Genomic DNA, 14,542 nt, shown 5'->3' with positions numbered 1-14,542 from the left:
GTATGCTGCCAAAGGCCAAACTGCTTTTCAAATGTCAGCACGGTCTCAGCTCCCAGGGCTGGAGGGACCCTCAGGATGGTCTGCACCTCAGGCTTCAAGGCTTTTGGGGTTGCACAGAGACACTCACTATCTTACTTCTTACACTTTGTTTTAACTCACTTTGTATCTGTCCAATTTTAAAAAAGCAAACATGTCTATTTAGTGAGATAACTTTCATTGGGATCCATCTGTAGGAAATCAGTCTCTATCAATAAGGAATGGGGATGCCGAGGCCTGACAGAAGGGGACCTGTGTGGCTCTTTCTGTTCCATGAAGTTGGGGGGAGGGGGGTGCCGTCAGATTGAAACCATTGGGAATTATTTAAAAAATCTTCTGCACTTCATTCTGAGGTACATTTATTTACTGACAGCATTTTTCTTAGAAATAGGATGGTAATTCTTGGCACATTTTATATGTTTTAATTTTTTTTCAGTTAAGAGAAAAGAGATATTTAAGTAATAAAACTTATACTTAAAAGAGAACATGCAACATCTAGTATTTCAGTAAAATATGTGTTGCTTGAATTCTTAGGCAGGGCAGAAAGTTTGGATCAGAAACCATATGACCCAGGTATGTTTTATTTGAACAACATGATATTTAAAAAAATTTTAGAACAAGTTAACATTTAAAAATGGGGAGATTTCACAAATAAGTCTGGTTTCTGACTTCTAATTTAAAAAAATAAATCTGGCAACATGGGGCCTCATTACCATAAAGTAAGAAGGCAACACTCAGTTGGAGCTGAGTAGAGGCTACTTTAAATACTTATATTATCTTTCTGGTCTCTAAAAGCACCTGCATTTGCAACTTCTGGGACGGTTAAAATGAGAACTCAAGTTCAGTAACCAACACCAAATTTTACCATTCACAATCTCATGACAGCATACTTCAATTTAACCATTTCCCTAGAAAAATCATGGACACAGTAAAAATAGTCATCTATGAACATGTCACTCCTCAAATACATGAATGCAATTTCTTTTAAGGGAAGGACCGTAGACAACTTTCCCAATCTTCCAGCACTGCTGTATTTAGCAAACACTTTTGAGCATCTGTCAGTAGCTGGGTGGGTTAATCTATTAATGTACAGTCAACCAGCTTCCTATGACTGACACTGAATGAAGCAATGGGTTATAGGTATTTTCTCATTAGGGAAAGAAGAGCAGAAAGCCCTCATTCAAGCTCCTCCTTTGCACTTAGTACTGTCACAGCAGAAATGCTACGAAGTTTTTTTCTCTCATTTGTTAGAACTAGACAAAAGAATGCTCTCCATAGAGCAGCCCTTTGCAAGCTCTATCTCCTCCAAAGCCTGGGTGCTGGGAGACCAGTTTGTTTCTAGGTGACTGGGCATGGCAGGGTCAGAGGTGACTAGAGCCAGGCTGCTGAGAGGATAGCATTTAGTGGCTTCTCCACATATTAGAAGAACTCTACCTGCTGCTGTATAAAAGCAGTACTAGCCATAGATACAAAATATAATTTGCAAAATAGTTTATAAAAAGTTTTATTTCAACCTTTATTTTAGGTGCTTCTGCTTGTATTTTAAAGTTTAGCCAGATAGTTTCCTTGTCAGTGTTTGTTGCTGTTTTCTTGCTGGGCTTCATTAATTAGCCTACGTCACCTTTACCTCTGTCTGCTGCCCTGGCTGCAGTCTGGCTGATAAGAGAAATCAGTGGATTTTGTCTCCTTTATCCCAGCTGCAGCTTGAGATAGTCTGTGAAAACACGTATGTGGAGGAGAGTGGAGGGTGACCATATTGGGTGTCTGACACCATATCCTGTGCAGAGGCCTTTGAAGGTGAAAATTCCATTATGGGCCTCTCACTGTGTCTCTTTGAGCCATTTCTGGTTACTTCTCTTGAAGACTTTTCCAGCACATATGCCCTGGATAGGCAGCTGGTCAGGTGGAGACTTTTGGCCTAAAAATAAGGAGACTTGAATTGTTGTCCCTGCTTTGCTACTGACTGATTTTCAGAGTAACCTTAGGAAAATCACAAACCCTCTAAAAACTAGTAATTTGGACTAGATTACTCTCTTTCCTGCTGTCAACAGTTCGAATTCTAACTCTGGTCAAGTCTGTTGGTGGGTTTTCATCTCCAAAATGAGGCAACAGATACATAACTCTACTTTTTGCCAAAACTTAACCAGAAATTATAGGTTTCCTCAATCAGGGGCCCCAACAGTAGCCCAGGATACCCAGAGAGCAAATAATCCTCATTTGGGGCAAGTCTGCATTCTGTGCCACACAGAGGAACTCAGTTGTTAGGAAGTAGTAACTGTGTAACATGACCTGAACAGGCCCTTGACAACGGAAAGTCTACCTCTGCCTCTCACTGATCACAGGCCCTTGGGCTGGCTGGCTGGCTTTCAGCAGTGTGCTACTCCCTATCAGTTCTCCCATGTGTTGGCAGGATTCCCTATTCCTTATCTTTCAAGTCAGAATGGGAGTGTTTCCAAGACCTCTATCGTCATTCATGCAAAAAGCCAGGACCTGACAGCAAAGACAGGACCCTAAAGGGCCAACACCAACCCAAGACTTGGCTGAGGTCCAGGTGGGCGATTCCCAGCAACTGAAGAACAGCACTAGGAGGTTTTAGGAAACTCTAGCCTGTGACTACAAAGGAATAAAATCCAGACACTTTTTTCTGGAGTTACTCCCAAGTTTATTTCTTCTAAAATGATGGGGAATAGACAACTTCTCGTTTGTTTAAAAATTAAAGCTAACAGTGTGCCTTTTCAACAACTGTTTCCTTATGTCCTTAGCACCATCACACTAATGCAGTAATAAATGAGAGGTACCTGGATTCTGAAAACCATGTAGCAAATGGGATCCTCACCCCAGTCCCCAGAGGTAGCTCTCCAACGCTAGAAAGTGTCTTTCTGCTTGGGTTAGCACAGCTCCTGGAAACCTGGTGCAAAGTTCACTACTGCCCAACAGGGTGAGTCCACAAACAAGGAGCCTCATTTGGGGGCTTGAAAAATTCACTTCTAAGTTAGAAATCTATGAATTGCCTCCACTGCACAAAGTCAACTGTCAAATGACAAAATGTAATACAGTCCTTCCTCTGGGAAGATATGCAATTACTAAAGGTCACTATGAACTTCTTAAAGTTGACATTCAAGTTTAATCAGACACGTCACAGCTAACACCTCACAAATGACTGGACTGGGTTGTCTTGTTTTTCTTCACATCATTAACAAACACCTCTGAACACCAGACACTATATGCTCTGGGTGGAAGAAAAATAGCTAATATCAAATGCTGATTATTTACCAGTTGCTAGTTTAAGCACTTGACATGGTTCTAATCCACATAACCACACTATGAAGTAGGGACTATTATTGCCATTTTACAGGTGAGAAAACTGAAACAGGTTAAATAACTTGCCTAAGATCACCTGGTTACTTTGCAGCATAAAGATTTGAAGCCAGGCAGTTGAACTCTAAAGCCCACGCTATGCTAAACTGCTGGCTGAGCTTAAAATGATTACTTTAAAAGTTGGAACTGATTTATAGTCACTAGGCCACTCCTTAAGGTGCTGGCTAAATACTCAAACACTAGAAACTCTTGGCTTGAAACACACAGCATATGTCTGTGTGGCAGTTTCCCCAGGCCACTAGGCTTCCTGAGGTAGGGATAGGGTCTAACTTCAATAAAGTCAAAAGGAAAAAAAGGCAACCCTTAAGCAACAGTATTTGCTCATAAAATGATCAAGGGCTATTGGAGGAAAAGGCTCTAATCCCCAGATGGATAGGTAGAGTCTGGTCAGCTACTCCAGAGACAAGAAGTGAGGCCTGAACAGATGTAGAGACAGGCCTGGACTGAGGCTTGAGGGGCAGCAAACCTTATACTAGAAGAGCTTTGGTATCCTACATAATAAAAGCCTAATATGCAAATTTTCCCCTTGGGCGGTTGTTCGACCGGAAGACCAACCGCTTGCTATGACGTGTGCTGACCACCAGGGGGCGGTGCAGAACATGGTGGGCGTCAGCTACATGGCGCTGGCAGCGGGGCGGCAGTGGAGGTGCTGCCGGCCCTCATGGGCTCCGACGAGAGCGACGAGAGTGGGACCGCGGCAGGATGGTGGAGCAGGTGAGCGGGCGGCACCAGGCCAAGGCGGGTGCAAGCAGGGGCCTGACTGCCCCGTTGATTGTCCCGCAAACGGCGACCAGCAGCGGTGGTGGGGAGCGCAGCTGCCGTCTGGCTCCCAGGCGCTGAGGGAGCCGAGTAGGGGGCCCAGGCCTGAACGATCACCCTACAGGTGGGATGGTGGAGCAGGTGAGGGGGCGGCACCAGGCCAAGGCGGAGTGCCAGGTGGGGCTGCGGGGCTGGGGGCGTGAGCTGGGGCTGTGAGGGTGGGGGCGCAATCTGGGGTCTGAACTCCATAGGCCACCCTGAGGGACCCCACCCGTGCACGAATTTGTGCACCAGGCCTCTAGTAAGACGATAAGAAGTAGGAACATTTGAAAACTGGGATGTGTATGCTAAAGGCATTCAATTTTAAGTTTGGCAACATCATATCTGTGGGTCAAAGTGGTCATTGGGCCAGAAATCTGTCACCCTGGACTACAGTTTTCAGATAACTATCTATGGAAAGAGGTTGTGAGCAAATTTACAATTAGAGGAAAGCCTGATCTACTAAAAATACTAACTTTAGGTGGGAAATTTATTGGGCCACATATACTGTGGGAAGGCAGTGGTGGGTTTGGCCTAGAGCAGCGGTCACCAACCTTTCGGACCTTGTGGACCACCAGTGGTCTGCGGACCACCAGTTGGCGACCGCTGGCCTAAGGGATGACTGAATCAAGGGCTCTAGTGCTCTCCATCTCTTGACTTTGCTCCTATGTTAGATTTATTCTCTTGAACTGGCTTCTCTGCATGGGAGGGGTACGTGGCAGTTCAGACCTCACGTCCTTACTTACAGCTTTGTGACCAGAAGAAGCTAGCTTCTTTTCCTACCTCCAGTATGAAAAATCCCAGATAAGAACTCAGATTAGTCTAGCTTGATTAAATGTCCATCCCTTAGACCAGTTTCCCCAGATCAACATCAGATCATCAGGGGATTAGAAGGGTGAGGCCAGGTAATCTACATTTTAACAAGCCCTCCAGGTGGATCTGATGCACACTAAAGTTTGAGAATCACACTGCCTTAGAAAGGGAGTGAGGTACTACAATTGGTACAACTGGGTCATATGCCAGTTGGAGGTTTTTACTACAAAAAAGATGGGGTACTGGGCAAACAAAAACAACATGTATCCACTATATGAACTTTTTTTCAAAGTTCATATACAGAAACTTTCCTAGGTGAAGGGAAGAATGAGGACAGTGGGTACAATCTGTGGTACTGGTTAGTGACAAAGTTTATCAGAAGGTTGCCTTTGCCCTTCTTTATAAGATCCCTATTTTCCATTGGGAACTTCCTTGATGATGGCTCCCTCTCAATCAGAAATGTTCAGGTTCCTTAGGGCTCTCTTCTGCCCTATTTTCTCCTCCCCTTCACCCAAATATCTTGATCTCATAGAGCTTAGTCTGCTAAGGAAGACATACTAGTAGGAATATATAAAAAGGGGATGTGTTTGGTCCGGAGAATAAGCCAGTCATTGAAACAACTGAAGTGAACTATAGGGCAGAAACTGTAATTCCAAAAGATCTGAGATAGGAACAAGCTTGACATTTTTGAAGGCACAAAAAGAAAGTCTAACAAGGCTATAGCTAGAGTACTATGAAAGAAGATAGCAGAAAGCCAACAGATCTTCATTAAGAAGTTTGGATTTTACTCTCAGCACACTGGAAAGCAATACACGTTCTAAGCAGAGGAATGACATCATCCAATTTACTCAAAATTATTTTAGCTGCTACATGAAGAATGGATTCCATAGGGTTAAACATGGAATTTAGGAGCTGGTGCCATACCAAAGATTTCCAGCAACACTTGCCTCTGCTTTCTGTAAACTTGCTGATAAAAATAAATCTTCCCTTTACCAGCTACTAGTCTTAAGGAAAAAAATACTTTCAATATGCTAAGTGATAGTCAGGCTCTAAGAGCCCATGTGAGTTGGTATTTCATTTCCTTTGCTCATCATGGAAATCAGAAACCCAGTTTATCAAAACCCATATCCATAAATGTGATTTCTTACTTCAAAGATATCTTCAAAGCCATTAACTCAGTTTAAGAAATAAATAATCCCGAGAAACTACTTGCAATAACAAACCATTTCAAAATGCCCTACTAGATATAGTACCTGCTCACTACCAGAAAGAAAAATGTTTATAACTTATTCCTCCTCATGTCAAGATCCCATCACGGCAAGGGCCATGATGACAAATGGTTTGTGAAAAACAATCTCCCCTCCCCACACACTGCACTTCCTAAAATTGTAGCTATTAATTTATAATTATATGCTGAGTTCAGCTATCCTCATAGACAGAAGGTCATGATTTTGCACAGTGTCAAAGTTCAAGGATTGGCTGATTCTGGAATTGGCAGAATGTAGCCTATTCTCCCACCTCGAGTATGGAGAGTGTTAGAAGCCAATCTCAATGTCTTTCTGACATATTCCAGGCTTCCCAATTCACACAATGCCTTTGGATCCCCAATGACTAAATTACTATGTGGCCCCAGATAAAAGCTGGGCTCATCACTTCTGCAAAGCCCATCAAATCTTCTCACAAGCACTCAAGAGTTCACCACTATGACTAGACTCTTGAGGCAAACCTTCATTTACCCACTTCAACTTCTTTTTTCAGTGCCAAGAAATCTGGAGCCTATAAGCCCTGATGTTATAGAAAGGGTTCAAAGCAAACAGGTGCTGCTGCTCCTTTTAACATAATCAATCATAGATGCCTAAAATGTGTACCTTATTCATAATGCTGCTTCATTCTTCATTCATATGCAGAGGAAAACAAACTTTCTGTGGAAAGCATCCAAAGATGACTAAATCTTCAAGTGGACAGTAACTTTTCTCAAGAAACAAAAATATAAAGGAAAGTTAGTATCACTCCTAAAGTTTCCTTAAAAATTTTATGAAATGGTAAGTGGTTTTAGTCTATCAGTAACAGTAGTCAAATGGTTCCAGTAATTGTCTTGAGCTAATGCCTATTGCTCAGAGTGATAAAGCAAACAAGAACAATGTGGACAATTAAAATGGGCAGATAAATCCAAACCTCTTTTGTATAATTTCACTAATGCCTCTCAAAAAATTTTAGGAATCAGTGAATGGGCTGTAAAGAGATTCATTGGGATTTTCTATTTCCATGCTAAAGAACAAGGAAATGCCAAAAAACAAATGGAAAAGCAAAGTCTGGATACACTTATCTGAACAATCAAACTCTGAACACCCAGTACTGTTGTTAATTTTTAACTTACCCCTGTATGGTTTTAAAAAGGGCTGGTTAGAATTAAGCTAATCAATTTTTTTTTGTGGGATGCTTTTAGTAAGAGGCTCTCATAAAAGGAATTACAAAGTATATTTAAATTAATATTCCCCAAATACTTTTGTCACATCCATTTACTAACTTCTTTATGTTGTAATGTAACTCTTAGGAACTAAAAAATAGATGGAAATTATTTTTCTCAAGTTAAAAATACTGTATGTGCAGCCTGTGTGGCTCAATAGTTGAGCATTGACCTATGAACCAGGAGGTCATGGTTCAATTCCCAGTCAGGGCACATGCCCCTGTTGTGGGCTCGATCCCCAGTACGGGGCATGTGGGAGGCAGCCAGTTGATGATCCTCTCATCACTGATGTTTCAACCACTCTCTCCCTTTCCCTTCCTCTCTGAAATCAACAAAAAATATATATATTAAAAATAAAACCATATTTTAAAAATGCTATGTGCAGAACTAACAATTAGTCCAATAAATTTCCCCTAACTACATAATTAACTTACTATGTCTTTTAAACCACTTAGGAAAAGAACTGTTTTAAGATGTTTATATAATGCAATATGACTAAACACTTACAGTTATTTACTCCATTAAACCCTTATGTTTCACTTAAATCAGAGATGGGGAACATCCGGCCAGGGGGCTGTATAAGGCACTCAAGATCATTTGGTCTGGCCCTGCAAGGCATTAGGGGTGAGTTAAATGCCTGACCAAATATAGCAGGCTAATTTTTAAGTTGGTAAGTCTGTATGGCCCGTGAATGATGTTATAAATATGCAAATGGTCCTTAGCAGAAAAAGGTTCCCCACCCCTGATTAAATCATCACAAACTAAAGCCCTGTCTAAATTTGAACTGTGAACATTAAATCACTACCTGAGCATAGGCAAATACATATTTTGATGTATATAGAACCAAGAAAAAATTATTTCAGATACTATCTTTGATAGCTCTTAGGAAAATCTCACCTAACGGAGGGTCAATCAACAATTACATTCAATGCAATGATGAAATGTTGTAGTTGGACATTTTTACTCTATACTTTATTTAACAAGCATTTATTAAATAAGCACCTAGGTTTTGAGAATATCTTCCTTAGGAAAAAATGTATTTAAAGAGATAAATGGGTAGATCCAAACTTTTTAATAGGCAGGCTAGCCTGTAATAACAATTCATTTTCAAAGGGAGCAGGAGCATCAAACAGCCTTTGTGAGAACAGGGGCACAAAGTTAATGGAAACAAAAGACTTCAATAGTAAAATACTTAGAAACTGGGACCAAGTGGGGAAAAGAAGAAGGAATTCAGCTAAGTCCCCACAGGATTAATATAATGCATCAGGAGGATACTGGCTCTCATGCCCATGACTCCCCTGATGGGAACTTCCTGAATCAGGCTTGTGTCTTAGGGAAGTCTAGTTGAGTGTAAGGCTGGAGCAAGAGAGCTATTTAGAGAGGTAGAGAGGAAGGGGAAAACAAACTATCTTTTCTGGCTTTCTCTCCAACCAATAAAAGACTAGATGATCTTTAAATTCAGGTGAATAAATTTAATATTACTTCAGGAGCTACTGACCAAAAATTCAACTTTTCCCATGTCCACTAATTTCAAAATTAAAAGTTTAAAAAATTAGTTGACCCATGGATATAGACAATAATGTAGTGAAGGCCTGGCATGGATGGCAGGGTGAGCTAGAAGGGGTCAATGGGGGATATCTGTAATACTTTCAATAATAAAGATTAAAAAAATACCAGTTGAGGTTATTATGTCAGCTATGATGCACTTAAATGCAAGTGAATCAGTTGACTCAGAAACTGACTACTAGATAATATCCTTGTAAGCAGAGGTAGCCACCAAGCTGCATACATTTCTGAATTATGCCAAAGAAACTTACCTTCTTCTCCTGATTCCCATTCTCCTCTTTTAAAATGCATGCTTCCTTACAAAGGAGCTTTGTACATAGAGAATTTGTTACTTCAATGCCCACTGTATTCTGTAAAATCATACTGTTTTAATATCACACGGTATGTACTGGTAGTAGGGTGAGTTATAATACCTGGCTTAAGAAATTCTCTACAAAGAACGCTCATAGAATTGAAAAGGTTTGTGTGAATCAAACTACTAGTATTTAAATTTGTTTGGTTTACATTTAAAAGAATAAAATTCTTTTTATTTTTCCTCATCAGGCTTTTCAGACATTTTAAATCCTATAGCCAAGCATGAACACGCTAATCTAAATATGGTGAGCCTATCATCTGGCTTTAGAAAATTTGAATCTATTAAGCTTCTAAATTTATGATGAAATACCAAGCCATAAAAATACTTTCCCCAAATTATATATACCCAAAGATTCAAAAGTAACTGATTAAATCTATACATATATGTTTTAAAGAAAAGACTAGAAAACTTGGGAAATATTGTTACGTAATCAACTCTAACTTTAGCTCTTTACAACTGTATTATAACTTTATTTAACTTAGTAAAAGCCAAAATTGGTGGTTTTTAACATGTAGCTGAAGGTCAAAATCAAAGAATACAAAGTACCTAAAAAAAAAAAAGCATTCAACTCAATACTGGTACCTTCAATACTACCAAACTTCTATGAAAGAAGCCATGTATAAAGAAAGACTAACAGCAACATAAAAAATGAGTTTTAAAAAGTTCATTTACCAAATTTAAAGATCTAGAAAAAAAGTCTGACTATAATACTTGATAACACAGACATCATGTTTAAGTAGAAAACACAAGGATAAAAACAGTAATATCACTTAAAATATTGCACAACTTCAGGTGTTTCCTCCAAATTTGCTTTATGTAATTGGGTGGATATAAATTAATGAACAAAAATTAAGCAAGATACATGTAACAATTTAATAAACCTGACAATCTAATTACTTTCATTTTTTTTCTCTCAAATTCATCTTTAAGTCTTTCCATCATGGGGCTCATAAGAAAATTAACCAACATATGGATACTACAGCCAAATGTCAAATCTTTAAAAAGCACTTATGACATACTAAATTCCTCTATACGCAGTTATGAAGAACCTTCAAGATACTTGTATTTTGTATCTAGAAAAGTGTTAGAGTCAAATATTCAACTCAATATAAAATAATAAGAAACATTTCTGATTTGTTAGGTTGAAACTGCTTCTTCTTTTGCTAATGAATGATTTCTTTAGCTGTAATATCACTGAGCTGAACAAATAAACCACCTCTGAGTACATACGGAAAAATAAACACATGCTAAAAATGGATAAAACATTACAACTACTTCTTTACTAGACCATCTCTACCTCTAACACTTCAGAAGCTTAGAGATTCAGTGTTCTTACATTAACTGCAAGATAAAATAAAGGAGAAATTCCTTCTTTTTTGAGATCACAACTATGAAGTCATGTGGTTATACAAATTCTGCATTTGTGTGCAAAACATGAAATACATATATCTTAATTATCCTTGCTTATACTAGACTTGCCAGTCAGCTAGCAGGACTTTCCAAGAAACAGAGACTGAGATGTGTTTTGTATAATTTCAATAACCTCAGCACTACAATAATAAGAGATGCAGTATCCTTTTGCTATGGTTCAAGACAACAGGGAAGGAGGTCACAAGAAAAACTGAGAAACTTTTCTCAGTTTCACCATGGTGCCACTTTCATTTTTACATAAGCATTGTGGCATAATTCAAGCTCAATAAATCAGAAATCTTAATTTTTAAAATTTACCTTGACTTTTAATTATCACCATATTAACCAAAATAATTAGATAAAACACATTGGAAAGGGTAATACTAAACTCCTACTAGAGTTGGTTTCTTGACACATTAACTCATGTTTTTTTATAGAAAGGGATAGTGCATCTCAGTTTGCTTACAAGCTAGGAGATCACTTTGAATTCTGCATTTCCTAACTGCAAACAGATATAGCACTTATAACAGGTTATAAATAAACTGGTTTCAAGCATAGAGCCAGCCCCAACGATAATAATACACTATTTAAAAAGACCTAAGGCAATGAATTCCATTTCCAATGGAAAAAAAGAACTGTGCAAACAAGCTTAAAACTACTTTTTTTGTGCCAGTGTTATAAAATGTAGCTTTTAATAAAACCTTGACCCAAATGCTAGCAACTTCAGAAAAGAATTTGGGTGGGGAAGAAGAAAGTTATTTCATTTAGGAAAAACAACCACTATCTTTTTCCTAATCTTCAACACACACGATTTAAACATATAACAGCTGCTGTAACACTTTACACAATTCCTATGTACTGGAGCAATAACAAGATCTAAATACAATTATATTTTTTTAAACACTGGGTCAAGGCTTTACATAAAAATACCATCCTACTTTTCCCCCTAAGTTTCTAAAATATGACGTACTTTTCCCCAACATCTGCAGCCATTCAGGAATTTTTAGGAAACATTTGTGCATGATCTTAATTCCTAATCCCTGGCTCTTTGGGCTCAGTGACAAAAGATCAAAACCACCAAAAAATGAAGGTTCACTTGAAGTCAGATGAGAGATCCTGGCTCAATTAGTCTCATAGGACGAAAGCAGTGCTGCATCAACTGGCTCCATGCAGGAGGGGCATGTGAAGGATCTCATCAACCAGTCATCTATACAGTCCAGGTGATAGATGTGCATGCACGGCAGAAATCGAATTGGGTCCCCATAAACAAAGTCCATCATACAGATCACACACCTGTTGGGAGTGAGAGAGAAATAATCAGAAAGCATTTTTAGAGAAGTGGTCCGTATAGAATAATCTTTAAAATCCCATTACAAAGACAGTGTTAATCTGAAACAGATAAAAATGGTTTGCCAGTCATCCTATCATCAAAGCAAATTGAAATTTTTTTCCTATAAGTGTTAGACCATCTACAACCTATCATTTCAATCCCCTGGAAATATGCAGACTTTGAGAGCAATCAACAGAACAAAGAGAAATGGACCACATGGGGGACAAAGCCATTGCTAGAACTGTGCTTGTAAAACAGCTACATGTAGAAGACACTGAAAGAAAAATGTGATGCTTTAGGTAGGAAACCACTGGCTAGATAAACTTTGTTTACACGAACTGAGTTTTTAGTTTAAGTCCAGAAATAAGAGTTTCCATTTTAATAACTATACGTATCCAAAACAGAACCACTAATTTCAGCCTATTTACTAGGCTGCTGTAGGCTGGAATTCTCTTTATCAATCCCAGTTTCAAGTTCACTGCACTTTCCTTCAGGTTCAAAAAGCAACACAATTCTGCAAGTGTTTCAAGTCAGTGTTCTAGACTGACCAGTGTGCTCAGTGGTTAGTATTGACCCATGAACCAAGAGGTCACTTCCTGGTCAGGGCACATGCCTGGGTTGCAGGCTCGATCCACAGCAGGGGGTGTGTCGGAGGCAGCCAACTGGTGTTTCTCTCTCATAGGTGTTTCTCTCTATCCCTCTGCCCTCCTCTCTCTCTAAAGTCAATAAAAACATATTTTAATAAAAAAACAATGTTAAAATTCTGAGTCTCTTTCTTCACCAGTCTTTTTTTTACTTATTAAAAAAGTGTTCTAGATAGGATATGATCCTAAGTGCTAGCACTAAAATTTAAATGGTGCTATGGCTCGAACAGTCAAAAATCAACAAAGTAAATTAGATTATGCATGTATTGGCAAGACTACTCTCAACCTAAAAGGAGTATGGCTGTCTTTATTAGAAACTCTCAAATAATAACTCTGAGGACAAAAACTCCCCAGAAGTAAAATTTTATACAATATTCAAATCGGCAGGCTTAATAATATTACTCCACAAATTAAGAAATGGATACAAGATTTTCCTCATATCACTAAAAACCGTTAGTAAACAATTTTACTTTCAGTCTGATAGCTTTTATTTATATATTAGAGGCCTGGTGCACGAAATTCATGCATGGGGAGAGGGGGGATGGTCACCTGAGGCCAGCCTGCACCCTCTCCAATCCAGGACCCCTCAGGGGATGTCCGACTGCTGGTTTAGGCCCAATCCTGGGGACATCCCTCTCACAATCCTGGACCACTGGCTCCTAACCCCTCGCCTGCCTGCCTGCTCTGATCTGGAACCCTGCATGGAGGTCTCGGCTTGCTCTGAAGGCTTGTCATGTCTGCGTTTAATGAAGTTTAATTATCTTCCGAGATTCGAAGAATAATCCGCCCGCCAGCCTGGTTGCCCCCAACTGCAGCCCCCGCCGGCCTGGTCGCCCCACGCAGCCTGCTGTTCGGTCATTTGGTCGCCCCTCACTAACCCCCCTGCCAGCCGGGTCGCCCCACACAGCCTGCTGCTGGTGGTTTGGTTGCCCCTCACTAACCCCCTGCCAGCCTGGTCACCCGACGCGGCCTGTTTGGTCGTCTGTTTGGTTGCGATGGTCGCTTAGGCTTTTATATAGATAGATATACAAAATTCTAAGAATAAGCCAGTTGATTATGGCTATATAACTTACCAATGTATTCAAATCAAAGTATTCCTATACCACAATTTACTTAACTATACCTCTACTATTGTTTTTAACTGAATAAAACTATGGTGAATATTTTTATGCATAAGGCTATAGGAGAGTGAAGTAACATTTTGGGATAGATCTCTAGAATTAACTGTCTCAAAGGGTACAGACTTGAAGGTCCTTGACACATTGCCAAATTGCTTTCCCAGCTGACAAGGCAATGTTGGTGCTAGTTTATACTCACACAGATGAATCATTTTTTTAAAAATATATTTTATTGATTTTTTACAGAGAGGAAGGGAGAGGGATAGAGAGTTAGAACCATCTATGAGAGAGAAACATTGATCAGCTGCCTCCTGCACACTCCCTACTGGGGATGTGCCTGCAACCAAGGTACATGCCCTTGACCGGAATCGAACCTGGGCCCCTTGAGTCCGCAGGCTGACGCTCTATCCACTGAGCCAAACTGGTTAGAGCTAGATGAATCATTTTTTAACTGACATCAACTTTCATCCAAATGGACACAAGCAACATATAAATGTCAGAATTCAAATTCTTCTTAAATTACTTTATCTAAACATTATCTTGCATTAACTGTTTAAATTAACTGACTTCCAAATGCAGGAGATATTTTTTCAAAGAAAATCTCTTAAAATAGACCTTTAAAACATG

General features: G+C 39.5%; 1 protein-coding gene and 1 long non-coding RNA gene across 2 annotated transcripts in view; both read right to left on the bottom strand.

The window, feature by feature from the left end:
- Nucleotides 1–601: 601 nt before the first annotated feature.
- LOC111825709 lies at nucleotides 602–7,697 on the bottom strand. The gene is made up of 2 exons (XR_002828913.1): nucleotides 6,894–7,697; nucleotides 602–1,954 (listed from the first exon to the last, which is right to left on the bottom strand). It is a non-coding gene; the product is annotated as an uncharacterized LOC111825709 (long non-coding RNA).
- Nucleotides 7,698–8,549: 852 nt separating this feature from the next.
- RNF11 (ring finger protein 11) overlaps nucleotides 8,550–14,542 on the bottom strand; it is a 43,873-nt gene continuing 37,880 nt past the window's right edge. Inside the window, exon 3 of the mRNA XM_006087303.3 lies at nucleotides 8,550–12,116. Within this exon, the coding sequence (XP_006087365.1) occupies nucleotides 11,945–12,116 (172 nt within the window). The 3' untranslated portion in view covers nucleotides 8,550–11,944. The remainder of the gene's footprint in view (nucleotides 12,117–14,542) is intronic.

This window comes from Myotis lucifugus, unplaced genomic scaffold, assembly GCF_000147115.1.
Source record: "Myotis lucifugus unplaced genomic scaffold, Myoluc2.0 scaffold_37, whole genome shotgun sequence".
Taxonomy (NCBI): Eukaryota; Metazoa; Chordata; class Mammalia; order Chiroptera; family Vespertilionidae; genus Myotis; species Myotis lucifugus.
Note: the sequence above shows the minus strand (reverse complement) of the source record. Positions and strands in the feature narration are given on the sequence as shown.